At 37.3% G+C, this 18,746-nt stretch overlaps 7 protein-coding genes and 1 non-coding gene across 9 annotated transcripts; 3 read left to right on the top strand and 5 right to left on the bottom strand.

Moving 5' to 3' along the window:
* Positions 1-1,227: 1,227 nt before the first annotated feature.
* Positions 1,228-3,285, bottom strand: LOC108828428 (adenylyl-sulfate kinase 2, chloroplastic). The gene is made up of 6 exons (XM_018602127.2): positions 2,721-3,285; positions 2,338-2,637; positions 2,133-2,251; positions 1,945-2,029; positions 1,729-1,775; positions 1,228-1,639 (listed from the first exon to the last, which is right to left on the bottom strand). The coding sequence occupies exons 1-6, from the start codon at positions 2,947-2,949 to the stop codon at positions 1,538-1,540; spliced, it is 882 nt and encodes a 293-aa protein (XP_018457629.1). The 5' UTR covers positions 2,950-3,285; the 3' UTR covers positions 1,228-1,537.
* Positions 3,286-3,882: 597 nt separating this feature from the next.
* LOC108821982 (ubiquitin carboxyl-terminal hydrolase 3) lies at positions 3,883-6,331 on the top strand. Of its 2 annotated transcripts, none has more exons than XM_018594995.2 (6): positions 3,883-4,263; positions 4,679-4,795; positions 5,009-5,107; positions 5,204-5,398; positions 5,487-5,668; positions 5,747-6,331. In XM_018594995.2, the coding sequence occupies exons 1-6, from the start codon at positions 4,147-4,149 to the stop codon at positions 6,147-6,149; spliced, it is 1,113 nt and encodes a 370-aa protein (XP_018450497.1). In that variant the 5' UTR covers positions 3,883-4,146; the 3' UTR covers positions 6,150-6,331. The 2 variants fall into 2 exon arrangements, with proteins under 2 accessions (XP_018450497.1, XP_018450505.1); XM_018595003.2 differs by lacking the exon at positions 3,883-4,263 and adding an exon at positions 4,282-4,305.
* A 1,082-nt stretch (positions 6,332-7,413) lies between these two features.
* Positions 7,414-9,262, top strand: LOC108843509 (uncharacterized). Its single transcript, XM_018616723.2, has 7 exons — positions 7,414-7,767; positions 7,955-8,039; positions 8,119-8,192; positions 8,333-8,611; positions 8,687-8,729; positions 8,821-8,929; positions 9,017-9,262. Exons 1-7 carry the CDS (start codon positions 7,744-7,746, stop codon positions 9,096-9,098), a joined length of 696 nt encoding a protein of 231 aa, XP_018472225.1. The 5' UTR covers positions 7,414-7,743; the 3' UTR covers positions 9,099-9,262.
* Positions 9,263-9,423: 161 nt separating this feature from the next.
* On the bottom strand, positions 9,424-10,233 carry LOC108843510 (uncharacterized). The gene has a single exon (XM_018616724.2). The coding sequence runs from the start codon at positions 10,180-10,182 to the stop codon at positions 9,640-9,642; it is 543 nt and encodes a 180-aa protein (XP_018472226.1). The 5' UTR covers positions 10,183-10,233; the 3' UTR covers positions 9,424-9,639.
* A 717-nt stretch (positions 10,234-10,950) lies between these two features.
* Positions 10,951-12,664, bottom strand: LOC108839598 (uncharacterized). The gene is made up of 8 exons (XM_057004380.1): positions 12,635-12,664; positions 12,213-12,556; positions 12,037-12,109; positions 11,875-11,952; positions 11,736-11,799; positions 11,556-11,643; positions 11,376-11,460; positions 10,951-11,276 (listed from the first exon to the last, which is right to left on the bottom strand). The coding sequence occupies exons 1-8, from the start codon at positions 12,662-12,664 to the stop codon at positions 11,193-11,195; spliced, it is 846 nt and encodes a 281-aa protein (XP_056860360.1). The 3' UTR covers positions 10,951-11,192.
* Positions 12,665-13,349: 685 nt separating this feature from the next.
* Positions 13,350-13,422, top strand: TRNAR-ACG (transfer RNA arginine (anticodon ACG)). The gene has a single exon. It is a non-coding gene; the product is annotated as a tRNA-Arg (tRNA).
* A 106-nt stretch (positions 13,423-13,528) lies between these two features.
* Positions 13,529-15,377, bottom strand: LOC108821924 (uncharacterized). Its single transcript, XM_018594919.2, has 5 exons — positions 15,190-15,377; positions 15,014-15,087; positions 14,491-14,617; positions 14,069-14,380; positions 13,529-14,000 (listed from the first exon to the last, which is right to left on the bottom strand). The coding sequence occupies exons 1-5, from the start codon at positions 15,304-15,306 to the stop codon at positions 13,728-13,730; spliced, it is 903 nt and encodes a 300-aa protein (XP_018450421.1). The 5' UTR covers positions 15,307-15,377; the 3' UTR covers positions 13,529-13,727.
* Positions 15,378-16,347: 970 nt separating this feature from the next.
* Positions 16,348-18,103, bottom strand: LOC108843158 (uncharacterized). The gene has a single exon (XM_018616271.2). It carries the CDS (start codon positions 17,869-17,871, stop codon positions 16,531-16,533), a length of 1,341 nt encoding a protein of 446 aa, XP_018471773.2. The 5' UTR covers positions 17,872-18,103; the 3' UTR covers positions 16,348-16,530.
* Positions 18,104-18,746: the final 643 nt, after the last annotated feature.

Below are 18,746 nucleotides of genomic sequence, written 5' to 3'. Positions count from 1 at the left end.
AAAAAGGCCTCAATACAATATTCTGATAATTTTTTTTTGGGAGAGCACCACTATATCCACTTGGATGAAATAGCTAATTGAATTATCAGTTTGTATGATTAATATATAAATATATGTTTAATCATAATGATGGGAAAAAGGTTAATATTCAACTTAAATCACGTGGATTGCCTGCCGTGTCCTTGCCAACAACCAAGGTAGTTATTTCATATTTGTGAAACACACATATGCATGCAGATATTAAAAAACGTGCGCCATCCGTCAAACTTCACCTGTCGAATTTCTCAAATTCACGTCGTTCACTGAAACCAGATTCACTCATGACTCATGGATCTAATATGCTAGTTCCAAATAATATATAGCAGTTTGCAAATTATTTAGTTGATGAGTGGATGAATTCTTAGATCATATTCACGTTCCACAAAGATCATATTCACACAACAGTGAGTTTGCCACATTAACTGACCGTATATATACACATTTTGCAAAGTTATAAGTGGTAACTAAACAGCCTTACAAAATAATGTTACAATTATATCATAATGAGTTTAACAATATATGCAAAATACTACCTCCATTCCATTACATAAGAAATGCCAGAATATTGTTTCTTTTTCCTTAATTCATTATTTCAAGTTTTTATGTGTTATGAACTAACATGAATTAACTTTGAAGAACACATTTAGTGCTATTGTGGACCTTGCGGTAAATATCCGTTTAGAATTTTATATTAAGTATATGAATGATAAATTTATAATTTCTTGGACTCATCTTTATATTAGCTTCAAAAACCTGATATTTATTTTTTATTATAGGAAAACATCTTTATCCCTGATAAATATATTTTTCCTAATCTCAAAAGACATACAGTGGTACATAGATATTTAAAAGCCTTTCAGAATTAACATTATGAAAATTCAAATTATAATGTTATATTGTTTTGGTCATTTATTCAACAGATTGTTTAGATATTAATTAGTACCTTTAATGTACAAAACCAAGAAACCCGTAGTTATGTATTTTAAACTTCATGGTTTTAACTAAAACTTATAGTAAAACATATAAACTTACAAGAATTAATTACTAGCTTACACCAAGTCCAACCGAGTTAACATACAGTAGACAGGTTTTCTCAACAGATCTGTTCACATAATATTAGTCTGACTCTGGTTGTATCCACACGGGTTGAGTTCAAATCAAATATATAAGTTAATGAGTAATTTAAGATAAAGTAAATACAACAAAGTCCATTTAATCGATATCAATTATACAAACAGTCGATGACATAAGATGTATGTATATATATATATATATATATATATCTGACGTTCATCCGGGTTCAATTAACAGAATTCAAGAAACAAATAATAGTATGATGAATTGAAGCGAGAGGAAGTCAGGTCTCAAGCTTTTGAGTAAACTAGACAGAGCAAGCAAACATGTAACCATTTATAAAACTGTAATTAGATTCGACAAATTGGGGGGGGGGGGGGGGGGGGGGGGGGATTCGTTGCCGTTGATATCTTTCGGACTTGACTTAACCCTCAAGGTAACCTTTGTTTTGCAAGTAAGAGATGATGTTTTCAGCCATCTGATGTGGCGAAGAAGAAACGTCGTCTCCTGTGTGTTTGAGCACGACCTGTAATCATACATACATACATCAATAACATATTAGAAGTTTTACGTGTAAAACTCTTCATTTACATCATTTGAAGAAACGTAACTAACCTCGCAATTCAGTGGCGCCTCGTAAGGGTCGTCGATTCCAGTAAAGCCTGGATAAAGAAAAATCAATGATTATACATTTTTTAGTAGTACTACTTTGAGTTTAGAAAACACACCCATATAGACTAAAGAAAAATATTTGAATATTATTACTCGTAAATTAGAGACTGTTTTTACAAAGTCAATATTTTTGAAAAAGTAATAGTAGTATTGTATTACCTTTGATTTTGCCGGCACGCGCGAGTTTATACAACCCCTTTGGATCTCTTGACTCACACACAGAAAGAGGAACGTCCATGAAAACCTAAACCAGTTTAAACATTTGTTTTTAAATCAATACTATAACGTTTATTTATAATGAAAATTTAAATGAATACTATAATAAGGTATATATAACGTTAATGTACCTCCACGAAATCTCCCTCAGGTAACAACGACCGGCACTCATCCCTGTCTCTCCGGTAAGGAGATATCAAACTTGCTATACAAATGACGCCAACATCAGCAAACAGCTTTGCCACTTCACCTGAAAGCTCAAGATCATTCATCAATATTCATCACATGATTAGTTATTTGTAAATTTTGAAAAGAAGAAGATAAAAGTGGTTATACCGATCCTTCGTATGTTTTCGGTACGATCGTCAGCTTTGAAAGTAAGGTCCCGGTTAAGGCCGTGACGTACATTGTCTCCGTCGAGTGTGTAAGTAAGTTTGCCTCTTTCAAACAGAGCTTTACTTAGCGCACAAGCAACAGTGCTTTTCCCCGAACCGCTGAGACCAGTGATCCAAATGACACAACCCTTTTGTTGAAGAAGCTCTTGTCGGTCGCATCTGCAGATGGAACTCTCGTGCCATACGATGTTGTCTGCCTTCTTCTTTTCTCCGTTGATTCTCTCCTCTTTCACATTCGTTCCTAACGAAACAGAGCAAGATTCGACAAGAGAGCTTAGGAACTGCTGCTATATGAACCAAACAGAGAGAAACGAATAGACTTACCTGAAAGGGCGGGAATATCTGCGGTGAGAGAAGCTCGAGTAGACACGTTGACGGCGGAGATTGGATGAAAAGAACCAGAATTCACGACTAGTTTTGTGCTGTTATCTGCCGACGAGGCCGGAAACTTGAGGAAACCGTCACTTGGAGGTCGTTGCTGATTACCCCCGCCGAGACCTGGAAGAGAGCAGAAAATGGAAGGTCTCGATGCTCTGATAGCTAATCCTTCCATTGAATGTTACTAATAAAGTCGCAGAAACTGATCAGATCCTGGACGGTGTACAAATAAATCTGCTTACTATAGATTAATGTATGTATAAGAAAGCTACTCGATTATTTGAAAATATATAGTGAAAGAGAGACTTGAAGAGGAAGGAAGAAAACTGGTGGGAAGGAGCCTAGTGTCACCAACTATATGATCCTCCACAAAAAACACATGACCATATTGCATTACAGCCCAAAAACCCCTCACTAAACTAACTATCTAAAATTAACCAGTTGGTTTTTTTTTTAATTCTTTAACTTGCTAACTAGTTGAGAAAATTATATTTAATATTTTTAATTTAAATACATACTGGTTTTATGTTTGAATGGGTCACTGTTGGAGACCAATATATTGGGAAATGACTATGACTTTTATTCCATCTACCAACCTACCAACACACATTCAGAAACCATGTGATTTTTAAACTATACTACTATTTATTGATACTTGCTTACATGATTTGTCCTAACTTTATTGCTAGAGTTTTGGTCTTGTTCAAATAAATTTGTTTAACTGTACATATAAAGAATAGTATATTGAAAAAAACAGATTCAACACTTCGTAACGGCAGTACTTGTTTGATTGCTTGTTTCTGCATCAATTCCCCTAGTATTTTACTGGGGAAGAAAAAGAAAATAGTTTAACAAGTTGTTGTGACTTCTGAACAGTAGTAGTCAAGGCAGGCGGTTCCAACTCAACTTTGGTAGGAGGTTTCTACATAGGCATGATATTTGCATAGGGCCCACTATTCATAAATTATTATAGCCGAATGATAAGCAGGCTCTGGGCCCAAGAAAGGCCTAATAAGAATGTAACAAATACTAAAAGATAGACGAGTAGAGATGAATATAAAAAGAAAAGATGGACGTTAATTTCGTAAAGTTTATAACTCTGGAGTTGCAATCTGCAATTTTGACAATTGTTGTTTTTGTTTTGTTTTGATCGTCAATTGTCTTTCCTTTGATTCGCTTTAAGCCTTTTTAACCATAAATAAAAAAAAAAGATTTGATTTTTTTTTTCTTGTTTTGTGTTGTTGTTGTTTGGTTAATGAAAATCGATCCTTAGAGAGGAGGAATAATCCGATCGAATCGAAGAATAGGAAGCAGAGAGAGAGAGAAGATACATACACATCATTTTAGAGAGGATCAGAAAGGATAGATAGGGATGGGGGCGGCGGGGTCGAAACTGGAGAAAGCACTGGGCGAGCAGTTCCCGGAAGGAGAACGCTACTTCGGCTTCGAGAATTTTGGCAACACTTGCTACTGCAACAGCGTTTTACAGGTGTCCCCTCCCTAATCCATACTTGGAATCTCGAATTGGATGGTGTGTGACATATGATTTAGTCATCGAATTCGATTCAAAAGGGGTTGTTAAACTTGAGTAACTGTAGCATTGCGATTTCTCGTTTGAAACCTGAGAGGTTGTAGATAACTCTGTGATTGGGAAGGGCGTTATTATTATCGCGGTCTAGTGAGAGAGCATCTGTAAAATTTCCTAAAATTTTGGCTTTTGTTTCATTAGGTTTACTATTGTATATCTTGCTCTCTGTTGGTGTGCTATGTATATGAATCGCTTCTCTCTCCACTAGACAAATTTTTTTTTACTTGATTAACTTCGCTCTTCGTTAAACAGTGTGATCTGAACTCCATAGTCTATGTGTTGAATCTCTCTCATCCCCTTTCTTTGGTGCGTGCAGGCTCTATATTTTTGTGTTCCCTTTCGTGAACAGTTACTCGAATACTATACCAGTAATAAAAGCGTCGCTGATTCTGAAGAGAATCTTATGACTTGCCTCGCTGACTTATTTTCTCAGGTATTCTAACCACTTTTACCTCTCTTTCTTTCTTTCTTTTGTTAATGCTTCTTAACTCAAGTATTCAATCTTCATTGGACTGTGTTTGTCTTGTGTCTATTTTCGGGTTATCTGCAATATTGTATATTTTGCTTTCATAATATTCCGTACCCATACCCTTCTCTGGTTATTTTCTCTGGAAACGATGTATGATCGTTGTATTTCATTCCGTAGATAAGCTCCCAGAAGAAGAAAACGGGTGTTATTGCGCCTAAGCGATTCGTGCAAAGGTTGAAGAAACAGAATGAGCTGTTCCGGAGTTACATGCACCAGGTGCTTTTTGCAATCTCCTCTCCTCTCTTTTCTTTAAGCGTTATCTTTCTTCTTCTTTACAAAAAGCAATATACATTTTATTCTATTGTCATGTAGGATGCACATGAATTCCTCAACTATTTATTGAACGAAGTTGTTGACATTCTGGAGAAAGAGGCTAAATCTACAAATACTCGACATAAAACTTCATCTTCATCTCCTGAAAAGATTCCAAACGGACCCACCAAACTTCCTCTCCCAAATGGTGTGCACAAAGACCCTGTTGTTACTTGGGTTCACAATATTTTTCAGGTCACTTTTCTTTTATGAAACTACCTCTCTCACTTTTCCTCCTTCTAAGTTGTGTGACTAATTTACTTACTTCTAAATATCTACACAGGGCATACTTACAAACGAGACAAGGTGTCTGCGCTGCGAGACTGTGACAGCAAGAGACGAAACCTTCCTAGACCTAAGCCTTGATATCGAACAGAACAGTTCCATTACTAGCTGTTTGAAAAACTTCAGCTCCACTGAGACGCTTCACGCTGAAGACAAGTTTTTCTGTGACAAATGCTGCAGGTTGGTCATGATTTTGTTACGCGTAATGAACTTTTCTTAGCTACGACCCGAGGCCTAATTTATATTCTATTATTGCAGCTTACAAGAAGCACAAAAGAGGATGAAGATCAAGAAGCCACCACACATCTTAGTCATCCATCTAAAACGGTTCAAGTACATGGAACAGCTAGGCCGCTACAAGAAGCTCTCTTATCGAGTTGTCTTCCCTTTGGAGCTGAAACTGAGCAACACCGTGGAGCCATACACAGACGTAGAGTATTCACTCTTTGCAGTGGTGGTTCATGTAGGAAGTGGACCGAACCATGGCCATTACGTAAGCCTGGTGAAAAGCCATAACCATTGGCTCTTCTTTGATGATGAGAACGTGGAGATGATTGAAGAATCGGCTGTGCAAACATTCTTTGGATCGTCGCAGGAGTATTCCAGCAACACTGACCATGGTTACATCTTGTTCTATGAGAGCCTTGGACCAACCAAGTAAAAGCTGTATCAGAAAGAAAAGGGAATTTTCTTCGCTTTTTTTCTTTAACTTATTAGTAATGATGGTATATGTTTGTGACTTAAAAGGTCAATTCCATTGACAGTTACTCTTTTTTTGTTTTGACTTTCTCTGTCTCTTTCTCCCAAAGAGTGAGTTTTTAAATTGGAAATGTTTTATTTAAACTGAAACCTGTAAACTTTGAAAGGCCATGTACAGTTTACTGGCAAATAACTCATTGTCCAGGAATAAGAATTTACATATCATGTTTTCAAGTTATATATGAATGTTGTTTAGGTTTCAGATGAAATGTATGAAAAAAATATGTATATATGGTTCAGATAAAATGTTGATACTGTAGTTGTTGGTGTGATTGGAAATCTAAAGTCTGTTTACAGCCCGTTATAAGATTGATTGGGCTGAAAATGAAAGTAGGGCCCCGCGATTGAAAAACTTTTGTCATGAGAGTAAAAGTTAAAAACAAAAATACAAACAAATAAACAAATAATCCCTAGAAAATAGAGACATAAACTCAAAAGAGAGCAGCTCACGGGAGAAGATGAGAAAGAAGATGCATGCAAATAGCATCACCCGTGAGCCATGTCCTTTTCGTTATGTTTCTCTCTACAAACATTAATATTTTCACATTGCGATTTTCCAGACTTTTCAAAGATTCAAAGAGTTTAAGAACTACTATCACATATATTAATTTAACAAAACAAAGAAAACAATATATATTTCTATATATTTTTTTTTAGCTACTCAAGAGTAAATTTTAAAATGCTAGCAACAGGCATGGGAATTGAATGCATATGATAATTTACATTTCAGCAAAAAAGAAGAAATGAATAAATGGAGATGGGTGGGATTTGATATTGGTTGGTTAATGTCTCTCAGTTGATTGAATACACCATTCAACATAATGTTTCCGGGAACTGTATAAAATGATTGTTTATGTGGATTATTACAAGAAAAGTAGATGTAATGGACAGCTCATAAATAGTAAATTATACTAACGAAGTGCCTCTCTCTCTACAGACCAGTGAGTATTCTTTAATAATCATACAAGGTACAAGAATATGCAGACATGCATTGAGAATTGTCAGAGTAAATAAATATGTCATGGTGCAGTTGATCCCATTATACACTATGGTGTATTACTAAGTAGTAAATAAATTAATAATAAATGAAAACACTAATCAAAGTTTAGTTAATAATATATTTGCCATGACTGGTCGATCCAGGAGGAGGATAAAAAGACAGAGAGAGAGAGAGAGATAATGGAGAAAAGCATAAAGGGTAGTATGGGAATTAGAAAAGAGATTAGGAAATGTAAGTAGTTGTCTATGTAGAAGTCGCAATCAGATAGAAATGAAGAAGGAAGGCATTCACAGGCGAATCACGCCCGGGCCCTAAGCGTAAAAGGAGTAGAGATAAAGAGCTGCTTCGAACTTTCTATCTCTCTCTCTCTCCACACAGTTCTTCTTTCTCTCTCTGAATCTGCCGTCACGAGGAAGCTTCTTCTTTACATGCATTGTTCTTTCGTCTTCCTCCTCCTCTCTTGAAAAAAACCGCTTCTCCGATTCTCTCTGCTGCGATGGCCACCGCCACTGGTGAAGGGGTTAGTTAACTAATACCACTCCTCCTCCTCCTTCCTTCCTTGTAGTGTCGGTTTCTCTTTTCGATTTTGGAAAATCTGATAAGTCCGATTCAGAACAATTGAGAGAGACTCTGTGGCTCTCTCTCTGCGATTCGTTTTGATTCATTTCGTTTCTCTCCTGGCTGCTTCTTTCTTGCTTTTCTTTTAGAGGAAGCAGCAATTCGCAGATAGTAACTCACCACTCAAGTATCCAAGCTTCAAGCCACCACCTAAGCCTAGCCACTGCGCCATAGGTATAAGCCATCATTTTTAAGATTTGCAAAAGCATATATGCTAATTAGTAACATGACTTTTGTTTACTTTGCTATGCAGATGTTTCTCCTCTTCTTCTTGTTAAGGAGGAGGAGGAGGAGGCTGCATTCCCTTTGAAACAAGACACTTCACTTGTGAGTTCTCTCTTTTCTAGGTTACACTTTGTAACTTGAGAGCTCATAACACTAGTAGATCAGTGATTGTTCTCAATAGAGACGTTGGAGAACATTGTGTGTGTGTTAATACGATTAAGTTCACTTCCATTTTGTATTAGGTACAAGACGTGTGTACTATCTCAGTCTTACCTGACCAAGGCAATACCCTCGTCCCTCACTTCACTCTCTTTAGCTTCGTCAAGGCTCTGCTTCCTTCTAAAAATCAGATGTTCATCGATGCCCAACTCAACTGTCAGAAGACTCAGAACCGCATCAATGTTCTGCTTGGTGGCACTGATTCCTACCAGTCATGCGTCGTCGACATTAACCTCGAGAAAGGCAACGGTGCTGAGCCCCACGACGGTGGAGTCCTTGGAAATCTCAAGTCCGAGACTCTTGTAAGTACCTATATGCTAGTTTTCTTGGTTCATTTGGAAAGATAATGTATTACTCTTATATGTCTTTTTATACAGCATATGCAAAAGGTATTGCAGAGACAAGCAAGCATGACCACTGGTAAAAAGATAACCAAATGTTTTCAGTAAAGCATCATGCCACGGTCTTAGGTATTTATGAACTGAAATCTTTTGAGTCTATTCTGTTGCAGATAAAGCTATCTCCGAGAGATGCCATGATGCACCAACCAACAGGTGGAGAAGATACAAGCGTGCTGCTTCGTTTGATTCTAGGAAAATCGTCATCCTTTTCTCCATCTTGTAAGTATTACTAACACTACTCTACAGCGTGTAATTAATCAATATATATATATATATATATATTTATGCATTCACTGTGATCTGCAGATCAAGTGTTGGAACGCTGATATTGATCTACCTGACACTGAGAGTGAGGCAAAGCGGAGACAATAGCTTCAATCATTTGTAGTCTAAACTGTATCACTGTCCTCCTTTCTTCTTCGCTGTCTCTGTTTTGAATCTCTTTCCCACAAAACTCAAGTCTTCTGTTCCAAGCTTCATAATGTTGATAAGTCGACACATTTTCTGTGAATAACACTTGCGAGTGCATCAATTGCATAGGTTCCCCACCAACCATTTCTTTACCTTTGTTAAGATGTCTAAAGTGTTTATTCCTAAATTAAAAACTAACCACTAAACTAGTAGAGAAAGTTTGGAATGATTGGCTAACAGAAATGAAGTGTTGACCTTTGTAGATTCTGACGTGATTGAACATAAACTCAACTCAATCTTGCTAAATTGCAATTGAATAATTTATTTGCCAAAGACACAAAAACTCTGAGAGCTTATAAGATTCAGATTCACGAAAAGCTCGTCTTTTAAAGACGGAAACAACAAGCAAGCAGCACAAACAAAATCCATAATAATCCGACAGCTAAAAAGAAACACAAACCCCAGGTAAATAATAGTTTGGTCATAAACCCTACTGAGGACTAGTAACAAAAAAACCCTTACTTGCCACCAAATCTCATGCTGCTCCATGGAAACTTAGCCCCGGAAGCAGCAGCAGCAGAAGCTCTCGCCGTCGAAGTCGACCTCTCACCGCCGCCGCCGCGACGACTTTTACCATTACCATAGCCACCGACCTCCCTCTTCTCCTTCTGATCAAGCCAGTGACTCTTCTTATCATCTTCCTCCTCCACAAAGCTAGATCCTTTCACTTTACTCTTCCTATCTTCCTCGATGTACTTCACCGGGAACAGATCCTTGGAGATCGACAAAGGGTTTTTGAGCGTGACGTAAGCTTTCTTGTAGTCAGCCTTGGCTATCAACAGACCACCGCGCTTCTTCTTCTTCCCGTCCATGTTCAAAGTGTTCACCTTTTCCACCTCGAATCCGTAGAGTGACTCGAGGACTCGCTTGATCTCGATCTTCGTCGCTGAAGGTATCGTTTTCAGCGCGAACTCGTGGATGTTCGTCAGCTTCGTAGGCATCAGAAGCTTGATCGGAAGATTCGCGAAATGAACAACTCGTCTTCCTAATCGACTCCCCATTTTTGATCGGAGTTTCTCTTCTTTCTCTCTCAGGATAGGTTAGAAATGAAAAGAAAGGGTTTTATGTTCTTCCTCTTTACATTTAATTAATGGGCTGAATGAAGTCTTAATGGGTAAACACTCAGCCCATTCTCCTTTTACATATTCAGTTTTTGTTTCAACATTTTTTCTACTCCCTCCGTTTCAACGTGTTTTACCATAGTGCACAAAGATTGAGAAAATTATATTTTTTAATAAAAATATTTTAAAGATATAATTTTAAAATCAATTAACCAATAATAAAAAAGACTGTGAAATCTAATTAGTTTGAACAGTTTCCACTAAAGTTAAAGTAGCCTTAAAATCTCAAAACTTCAACTAATTTGAAATAAAATTATCCCTCTAAAACATCAAGTATTATGAAACGGAGGGAGTATAAAACAAACAAAAAAACACCATTGACTTTGTTTGCTTATGTGTTTAGTTTCAGTGCTTTTTTTTTGCTTGCAAGTTGCAACTAGGCCTAACCAAGTCAATAGCAAAGTTGTCTGAGAGGGAAAACAAAACTATTATTACAAACAACAGCTTATTGAGACTGGGAACAGGAACGGTAGCAAATAAGTTGACATGGGGAAGCAAAACTACACGTGAAAGAGAAAACATATACTAAGATATTTGAAAGTGATTCTACCTCGGTGAGAAAGTTTCTTCACCAGAGTTCTTGAGACACACACGTGGAAGAGAAAACATATACTAAGATATTGGAAAGTGATTCAACCTCAGTGAGAAAGTTTCTTCACCAGAGTTCTTGCGACACACAACAAGGTCAATATCATCATATGAAGAATGATGATGTATCATTTAAAGATCACATTAAATACAAAGAAATTGAAAAATTCAAGAAGATGAACACAGCAAACAAGGAGAGACATAGTTGAAAATCTTGACGCATTCAAAATTGAGTCTTAAACCCACTTATAAAACAAAGAAAAGCAACATTACAAAAGATAACTGCACTTGTTTCGCCAGTATCATGACCACCTGCAAATAGACTCGGTTGTTCTGCTGAGAGCTAGAATCTCATCGTACTTTGAGCCATACACAAATCCCCATAACTGCAAACAGATGTCAATGGTTGTTCAGTTAAAAAAAAGGCTGAAACAAAACAATAGTAAATTGAAATTCAAGAAGCTTTTCCTTTTCAGTTAAACTACCTCAACTTCCTTAACATCAAAGTCCTGAGAGTTTGCAAGACAAGAGTTCCCGTATGTCTCTGAACACGCACTTGATCCGTGTAGCCTATTATTATTACAAAACAGTGAATCAAAAGGAAGATTGGTTTTGTTCTTTGTTGTTGGAATATGATTTATAAGAGTTTTGTAGGAAAATCTTACAGCTCACTATCTAGATAGAGAGCAAACCGTCCACCACCACCGAGAGCTAGAAAGTCTTTGGAGCATAAAGTGTAAAACCTATTTGCTCCTGCTCAATGTGCAAAACCATTATTAAAAAAGTGTTATAAGAAAAAAAGAAGCTCTATGTTGCTGAGTAATGCAAATAGTTACTAACAATACCTGTGGGACGGTATATAGTTGGTTGTCCAGACTTATCAGAGAAAACAAATGTACTGTTGGTTCCCTAACACACAAAAAGAATGTCAATTACTAGTTAGATTGAAAAAAAGAAAGAAAGTTTTGATCTTGGGAACCAAACCTGATACTTATTATCAGTTGGTAGCAAAGGTGCCTCCACAAGACCACCAAACACCGAACCTTTTCTGTCTCCAACAACCTGAAAACAACATTGGTTTGGCATTGATATCATATCTTCCTTATAGGTCCATAATTCAACCAACATTATTGAGTTTAAGTTTACCAGTAAACTGAGACCAGGCCAGAGGAGGCTTTTCCTATACAGCGTTGATAGTGATATACCGTGCCTCCATGTACTAAAAAAAATAAAATAAAATAAAATGATCACACACACATTACACCGATAAATCTAGAAAATCAAACTATGAAGTATGAATGTGTGTGGTTTCTCTTTCTCACCTATAGAGCAAAACCCATTTCCTGCCTTGAACAAGAGCAGGAAGTGAAGTATAAAGGGAACGTCTGCACTGCTCCGTTAAAAGTAAAGAGGGATCTGATATTTCAGGTATAATAATTGCTTGCTGTACTATTATTGTTGCTTCCTCTTTACTCTGCATGGGATTCCTCTCAAGGCCATCATCATCATCTGGTTTCACATGAGAAGATCCCTTGGGAAACTTAAAAGCCTGATAAAAGTTCCTCAAGTGGTGTTTATACCAAGACAAGAAGAAGCTCTCCTTCTCCTTAGGTTTCTCTTCAGTGACAGACTCTGGTTGATTTCTGTTTGACTCATCTTCCTCATCCTATTTAAAGCAAAAAAAATTGAATAAAGAGCTATCAGTGAATGATCACACAAAAACTTAACCTCCAACCTAAGAAACACACTCAGGCAAGCAACTAAGCATTATCATATTTTATCCCACAATCAAAACCTAAAGAATCCCACTAACACCAAAAGCAAAGCCTCTAGAAAGTAAATATAGTAGGAGGAGGACTTGGGGAACCTGAAGAGGAGGAGGAGGAGGAGGAGAGAGGAGGAGGAGGAGGAGGAGGAGGAGCAGAGATGGGATTAAGAAGTTCGGCGCTGCTTCTCAAAATTTTGTGTTTCCTCATGATGTTCTTATCTGAGAGCCTCCTTTTAAAACCTAATTCTATTTTTGGTGGGAAAAAGCTTTCAGATTCTTTCACACGATCCTCCCCTGTTGACAAAAATGTGCGCCACCACAAAATGGAAACAGAACCTTCTTAAAAGAAAGAAAAATCATTTGGTCAAAAAAAAAAGTAAAGTAAAATCACATATCTCTGTCTTCTTGGCTTTTTCTATTCTTGTTGAATATCTTATCCAACTTCAATATTCCCTCTAAGAATGTTTTTCTGGGACAATGTTTAACTAAATAAGAAAATAATATCATTCGGTAGACTTTATTGGGGTGAGGTGAGAGTGAAGGTGACGAACAAGTTAGACCTCACGCTTCGCGCTTTTCTGTTATATCATATAAATGAGTATATTCCCTCTCAAAATGTTCTTCTCATACATGATACATCTAGTGTATAATTGTACACACTTAAAACATCTAGTGTTCAACAATAGCAAAAGACTTCATGGCCCAATGGATAAGGCGCTGGTCTACGAAACCAGAGATTCTGGGTTCGATCCCCAGTGAAGTCGCTTCTCTTTTTATTACTTTTTGACTACTCAAACGACGTCGTTGCTTCATGCTTGAGAGGTTATGCTACAGAAAAAAAAGAAGAAGAAGCAATCTCTACAGAAAAAAAAAAGAAAACCATACTCAAATACATATAAATAAGTTAACAGAGACAAACACCAAAAGGTTTGAAGTCAAAGACAATAATCCATACAAAGATTAAGCTCAAAGGGGTTTTGGACCATCTAAGAAACTAAGATTCTAAAGAGAACATTAAACGTGAGAAGCTTTGGATTTTTTTTGAATACCAAACTGTCACAAGTTTTTATTAGACCAAAGAGATGCTGCTCTCACCGCCTGGTGGCTTCCTCACACCTCCAAAATAGTCTCGGGACTCTGACTTCCCGTCTGCAAATATATTGTTCCCGCTCATCTCCCTGAGTTTAGCTGAGCTTAGCTGCTTGTCTCCAGTTCCAGGCGACTCATCTCCTTTGAAGATACCGTTGCCCGTGAGCTCCTGAAACTTCTGGTCATGTATCTTCTTCGATGTCTTCACTTCAGGCTCTTCGCTAAACAGTATGTTGCTCTGTCCTCCTGCAGGCTGTTTGGAACAAAATATTATGATTCCTATCCAGTTCGAAGCAATGCCAAGAAGATACAGATACTTACATTGGAGACTTTAACAGAAGTGCGTAGGTTCCTTGGTGCAGGCTCTCCCATGTCTCTGTTACCTCTAGCTTCTTGATGAGCAGCAGCCAAGGACCGAGGCTGAATCTCAGTTGGAGGTCCGAAGATGTTGTGACCGCTTATCTCTTCGATCTTAGCACTTGAGATCTGCTTCTTGCTCTTCAAGTCTGCCTCGGTGAGCAAGTTCCCGCTCAGCTCTCTCTGCTTTGCAACCTCGGTTAAAGTGGTTGGTTTCTTTGGGGAAACATTCCCGTCAGCGCTGAATGATATCTGACTCACTCCGTTTAGAGTTTGCTGCAAAACAATAATAAACAAAACCAATTCGTTTTTTCACACTAGTCTGTATATATATACCCGTTGAAACTGAAACATAGTAGTAATAAGAGAAAGTAAAAAGAGTTTACTTGATAGTAACGAAGTCCAGTCTTTGGATCAGTAGAAGCATAATCGGATTCAGATACGCCTTTGGGCTCATTGGTAAAGATGCCACTTCCAGTCATCTCTTTTAACTTGTAACCTGAGCAGTTCTTCCTGTAATATATTATTAAAACTGTTAAAAGACCGGTAAAAAAACCCACCTTTCAAACATTTTGTAACCATCAAAACAAAATAGGTAAGAAATGAAGAAACTAGGTATGGAAAGATTTCACTTTCTAAAAATAAAAAAAAACATTCAAAAGAAGATTCAATTCATAAGATAATAGTGGGATAATTACAGAACAGTGGTGGTTTTGACATGTAATGGAGGTGGGGCTTGATGAACTGACTTCAAACAAAGAAACAATTTAAAAAATTAAAAAAAAGGCAATCACTTTCAGAACTTGAGATCAAAGCTTTTAAAGAGTTTTGTTTTTATCTCCAAGTACAAGTATCAAGATACAGGTAGTAGATCTAAATGAGAGAAGAGAGATTAGTGGGATGTTTTACAGCTTATTGAGGGACTGAGCTTCCTCGTCTGTGATCTGACCGCCGCCAAGAACCTTGCTGATTCCATCTGACGGCTGCAAAATGAATAAATAAAGAACAATAAAACTCTCTCAGTTTTTTTTTTTAGAAATGGAAAGAAATAAAATGACAACATTTCAAAGGAAAATAAACGGAACCTGGTGAGAACGAGCGGCGGAAGAGGAAGAGTGATCAGAAGGAGGAGGAGTTTCCGACCAGGAAAGCAGATCGGCGGTGGAAGTGTGAGGGTTTCTCACTGGCGTGCTTCTCTCCATCTTTCTTTCTTAACTGTTTTTTTTTTCTTTCAGAAAAAGCTTTTTCTTCCGATCTGATCTTTTGATTTGAGCTAATGGCTTTATATCATTTAAGTAAATGTACCCCCAAACATTTTCGTAATTTGTTTAAATATTTATAATATATTCTAGAACTGTGTTTGCAACATTTTCTATTTTATTTTAAATTTCACATGATTCGTTTTCTTTTTTGAACAACGAATTTTCACATGATTCAAACACATATTCCAAACCATTTCAAATTTGAATTTCCTTAATTTTCTCTGAATATTAATATATTTCCAAACACAATATATTACAAGCAGACAGAACGTGAATGAGATGAGTGTGCTTTACAGGAACAAATGGGCCTTAAATGTAAAAGCTGAAACAATATGTTGTGGGCATCTTGTTCACTGGTCCTCTAAAGCGACATTCACTAGCCCCAACAAGCGACACTAGAAAGAACAAGATTTTTGTGAATCTATCCTTGATGTCTATACCAAACCAAGAAAACAACATCTGCAGCTCTTTGTCCAAAACAAAGAAAAAAAAACTTGTGCAGCTCTTTTTTTTTCTTTTTAGTCTGAAATTATTGGATTTTTAAAATTTAAATAGACAATTAAAATATGAGTTTACTTAGAATTTTGATCTGATGTGTTGGTGTTAATTTTGTTTTCAATTAGGTTTAATTTATTTTAACGACTGTCTTTAATTTTTCACTTTTTTTAATATAAAACATGGGCTTGAAATGAATGGCCCAGACAAGCAACACGTTAAGGAACAAAAGGCCCTTTTCCTCTCTCCACCGACACAAGTCACACAACAGCATTCAGTTCTGTCGGCAGCTCCTAAATGACTGTAGTACCCCCTTCTCACGGAAGTCGTCGACTCTACGATTCTGTGGACCCCACGTTAATTAATTTTGACTTCTGATGTTAAATCTAGAGAAACAACATTTAATTTCGCCGCCGTTACAAGTTTATGAAATTTTACGATGTATGAATTTAGTGAAAAATTAAAAAACTGGTATATATTTTACGATGTATTAATATATGAAATTTTATTCCACATTTATAGATTGATTTATAAATACAATTGAAGTAGATATCTCCAACCTCCACTAGTAATGTGTTCTTCTATTGCATTTTCAGCAAATTTTGCCGAATTTATCGAAATTAAATATAAAAACAAAGGGAAAAAAGAGTGATATAAAAAGCAAAAATTTCAGTTTTTCTTGCCTTCGTCACCGCCATCTTCCAAGTACTCTTTCTTCCTCCTCTCCGCACTAGACAACAGACAGATGAGAAGAAAACACGTGGCGTAAACACCGTGCACCTTCCAGTTCGTCTTCGGAGGCTGACGCAGCACCACCCTATGAAACACCGCCACGTAATAATGCAAACCCACCGCGAAACCCACGAACGTCTGAGCCAAGCCCAGTACCTTAAGGCCCAAACTACAATCAGTCGAGAATACGAGAACAAGGTACATGAGGAGAAGCAAGAGGTAGAAGACGTAGCCCAAGGTCTGCATGATCTGCAGGCAGACGTAGGTCGAGCTCGACGTGGCGTAGAGGAACTTGAGAGGCTCGATGCCGGTGACGAGCGAGGAGAGGCAGAGGATAGAGAAGTAGATGGAGAGGTAGATTTGGATGAAGATGAGGAGTTTCTGGAGGGAGAAGTAGGCTTTGAAACGGTTGAAGACGAGGGAGACTAGGAGGAGAGGGACGAGGATGAAGACGAAGGAGACTACTGAGGCGATGGTCGGTGAGTATTTGTTGCCGAAGTAAGGTTTGAAGTTCTTGGTGATCTCTTTGTTGGCTTTGTTGATGTAGCTTTTGGATGTGGTTGAGATTCTCTCTAGGTCTGGGATCAGTGATCTTTGGAATCTCGTGGGGAGGTCTCTGAACTCGCTGACGAAGTCTTCGTCTTCCTCGTCGTCTAGCCAGAATGGTTTGATTGCTTTCTCTGCTTGTTTGGGCTTGGTCACTGGTTTTGAAGAGGATGGTGGTGTTTTCTTCTTCTGTGGGGGAGGAGAGAGCTTGGAGCTTTGGGTTTTTGTGGTGGTTTTGTTCTTTGATGAGCTTGATTTGGACAGATCTGCTGGTTTCTTGGTGGAAGAAGTAGAATTTGAGGATTTGGGCTTCTTGAGGTCTGATCCGGCCTTGGTGGTGTTGGAAGATGATTTGGTGGAGTTGAGTTTGGAAGACATAGTAGTCTTGGCGAGTTTAGTCTGGTTCTTGGTGGAAGAAGAGATTGGTTTAATGAGCTTGGTTTGATTCTTCTTAGTACCAGCTGGTGTTGATGAAACAGAATCAGTAAGCTTCTTCTTCTTGCGAGCAGGAGGACTAGTTTCTTCAACATCATCACCTGTTTCTAGATCTTTCACCAACAATCTTCTCACTCTAAAATGTAGATCTAAGGATTGTGTTTGTTGTAGCTCACCGTCAACAGAAGCCTCTGATGAGGCAAAAGTAACAAAGAAAGAAGAACAAGAAAAGAGAATGAAAAAGAGCAACAACAACAACAGTATCTTTCTAAAACACAAGTACTTTAGTGGAGCCATTATTTCTCTCTGAAAACCTCCTAGGAATCCACTCACGGTTCAGACAGATCTTGAGAGTATAGATCACAAGCTTGTCAATATATAGAAAAAGGGGGGAGAGACAGAGAGAGAAGCATTAGTGACAGTGTGCTTATGTGTTATATATATGAGTGTTTGCGTGTGAACCAAAGAGAGAAGATGGAGACCAGAGAATTTACTAGTTCGGTCGTTTTTTGTTGATAATATTCAATTCAGTGTACGTTACTACTTGTTTTAACCTCACCGTCATGTTGCAGATTTTCTGCTCTACTTGTCTCGTTTTTTATGATTCTTAACTTGTTTTTTGTATGTTTGTGATTGTTCGTATTGGGTAACTAGTAAAAATAAATACTCATTGTACGTGGGAGAGTAAAAACAATAGTGTAATCATTTGGGAGATCTAGAAATAAGAACAGTCGCTTTCTTTAGTATAAGCTTTTTGTGTGTACTGTACATATAAAAATCATACTCTTTTACATAAAGACAAAAGGAATTTAATCGTAACTACTCCCACAACTCCTAACTGATATTGGTTTAAATGGTGATCACATCCTCTTATCTTTCCAAAATTAAAATTATTATACTTTTAGGTTGGTTTGTAGATTAAAATCGAGTCTAATTTTGTACGCGCTAATTTGTTAAAAATAAATGATAATTACAAAACCTAACAAGGCAAAAAGGTTTTTGTTTCTTTGATTACATCAAATAAAAATAATGTCTACTATATGAGTTAATCATTAAGACAAACATGAAATGGAAATAAAGAAGAAGGATAAGAATTCAATGCAAAAGTGAGAAAGTTGAGATCAGTCACATGGACGACCAAAAACGACACCTTTTGATATGTTCTTCTTTTC

This window comes from Raphanus sativus, chromosome 2 (genome assembly GCF_000801105.2).
Source record: "Raphanus sativus cultivar WK10039 chromosome 2, ASM80110v3, whole genome shotgun sequence".
NCBI lineage: Eukaryota > Viridiplantae > Streptophyta > Magnoliopsida > Brassicales > Brassicaceae > Raphanus > Raphanus sativus.
Note: the sequence above shows the minus strand (reverse complement) of the source record. Positions and strands in the feature narration are given on the sequence as shown.

Bases quoted from the DNA above. Each gene is read 5' to 3' on its own strand.
- LOC108839598 (XM_057004380.1), bottom strand. From the start codon at position 12,664: ATGATAATGCTTAGTTGCTTGCCTGAGTGT. The intron at 12,110-12,212 runs GTGAGAAAGAGA...TATTTTTTTTAG, and splicing joins AAATGGGTTTTGCTCTATAG to TACATGGAGGCACGGTATAT. The intron at 11,461-11,555 runs GTAAGATTTTCC...TAATAATAATAG, and splicing joins CTCTATCTAGATAGTGAGCT to GCTACACGGATCAAGTGCGT.
- LOC108843158 (XM_018616271.2), bottom strand. From the start codon at position 17,871: ATGGCTCCACTAAAGTACTTGTGTTTTAGAAAGATACTGTTGTTGTTG.
- LOC108821924 (XM_018594919.2), bottom strand. From the start codon at position 15,306: ATGGAGAGAAGCACGCCAGTGAGAAACCCTCACACTTCCACCGCCGAT. The intron at 14,618-15,013 runs GTAAAACATCCC...AATATATTACAG, and splicing joins GCTCAGTCCCTCAATAAGCT to GAAGAACTGCTCAGGTTACA. The intron at 14,001-14,068 runs GTAAGTATCTGT...TGTTCCAAACAG, and splicing joins CTTCTGTTAAAGTCTCCAAT to CCTGCAGGAGGACAGAGCAA.
- LOC108843510 (XM_018616724.2), bottom strand. From the start codon at position 10,182: ATGGGGAGTCGATTAGGAAGACGAGTTGTTCATTTCGCGAATCTTCCG.
- LOC108821982 (XM_018594995.2), top strand. From the start codon at position 4,147: ATGGGGGCGGCGGGGTCGAAACTGGAGAAAGCACTGGGCGAGCAGTTC. The intron at 4,796-5,008 runs GTATTCTAACCA...TTCATTCCGTAG, and splicing joins TCGCTGACTTATTTTCTCAG to ATAAGCTCCCAGAAGAAGAA. The intron at 5,108-5,203 runs GTGCTTTTTGCA...ATTGTCATGTAG, and splicing joins TCCGGAGTTACATGCACCAG to GATGCACATGAATTCCTCAA.
- LOC108828428 (XM_018602127.2), bottom strand. From the start codon at position 2,949: ATGGAAGGATTAGCTATCAGAGCATCGAGACCTTCCATTTTCTGCTCT. The intron at 2,252-2,337 runs GTATAACCACTT...TTGAGCTTTCAG, and splicing joins CGAAAACATACGAAGGATCG to GTGAAGTGGCAAAGCTGTTT. The intron at 2,030-2,132 runs GTACATTAACGT...AAACTGGTTTAG, and splicing joins CTGAGGGAGATTTCGTGGAG to GTTTTCATGGACGTTCCTCT.
- LOC108843509 (XM_018616723.2), top strand. From the start codon at position 7,744: ATGGCCACCGCCACTGGTGAAGGG. The intron at 8,730-8,820 runs GTAAAAAGATAA...ATTCTGTTGCAG, and splicing joins ACAAGCAAGCATGACCACTG to ATAAAGCTATCTCCGAGAGA. The intron at 8,930-9,016 runs GTAAGTATTACT...TGTGATCTGCAG, and splicing joins GTCATCCTTTTCTCCATCTT to ATCAAGTGTTGGAACGCTGA.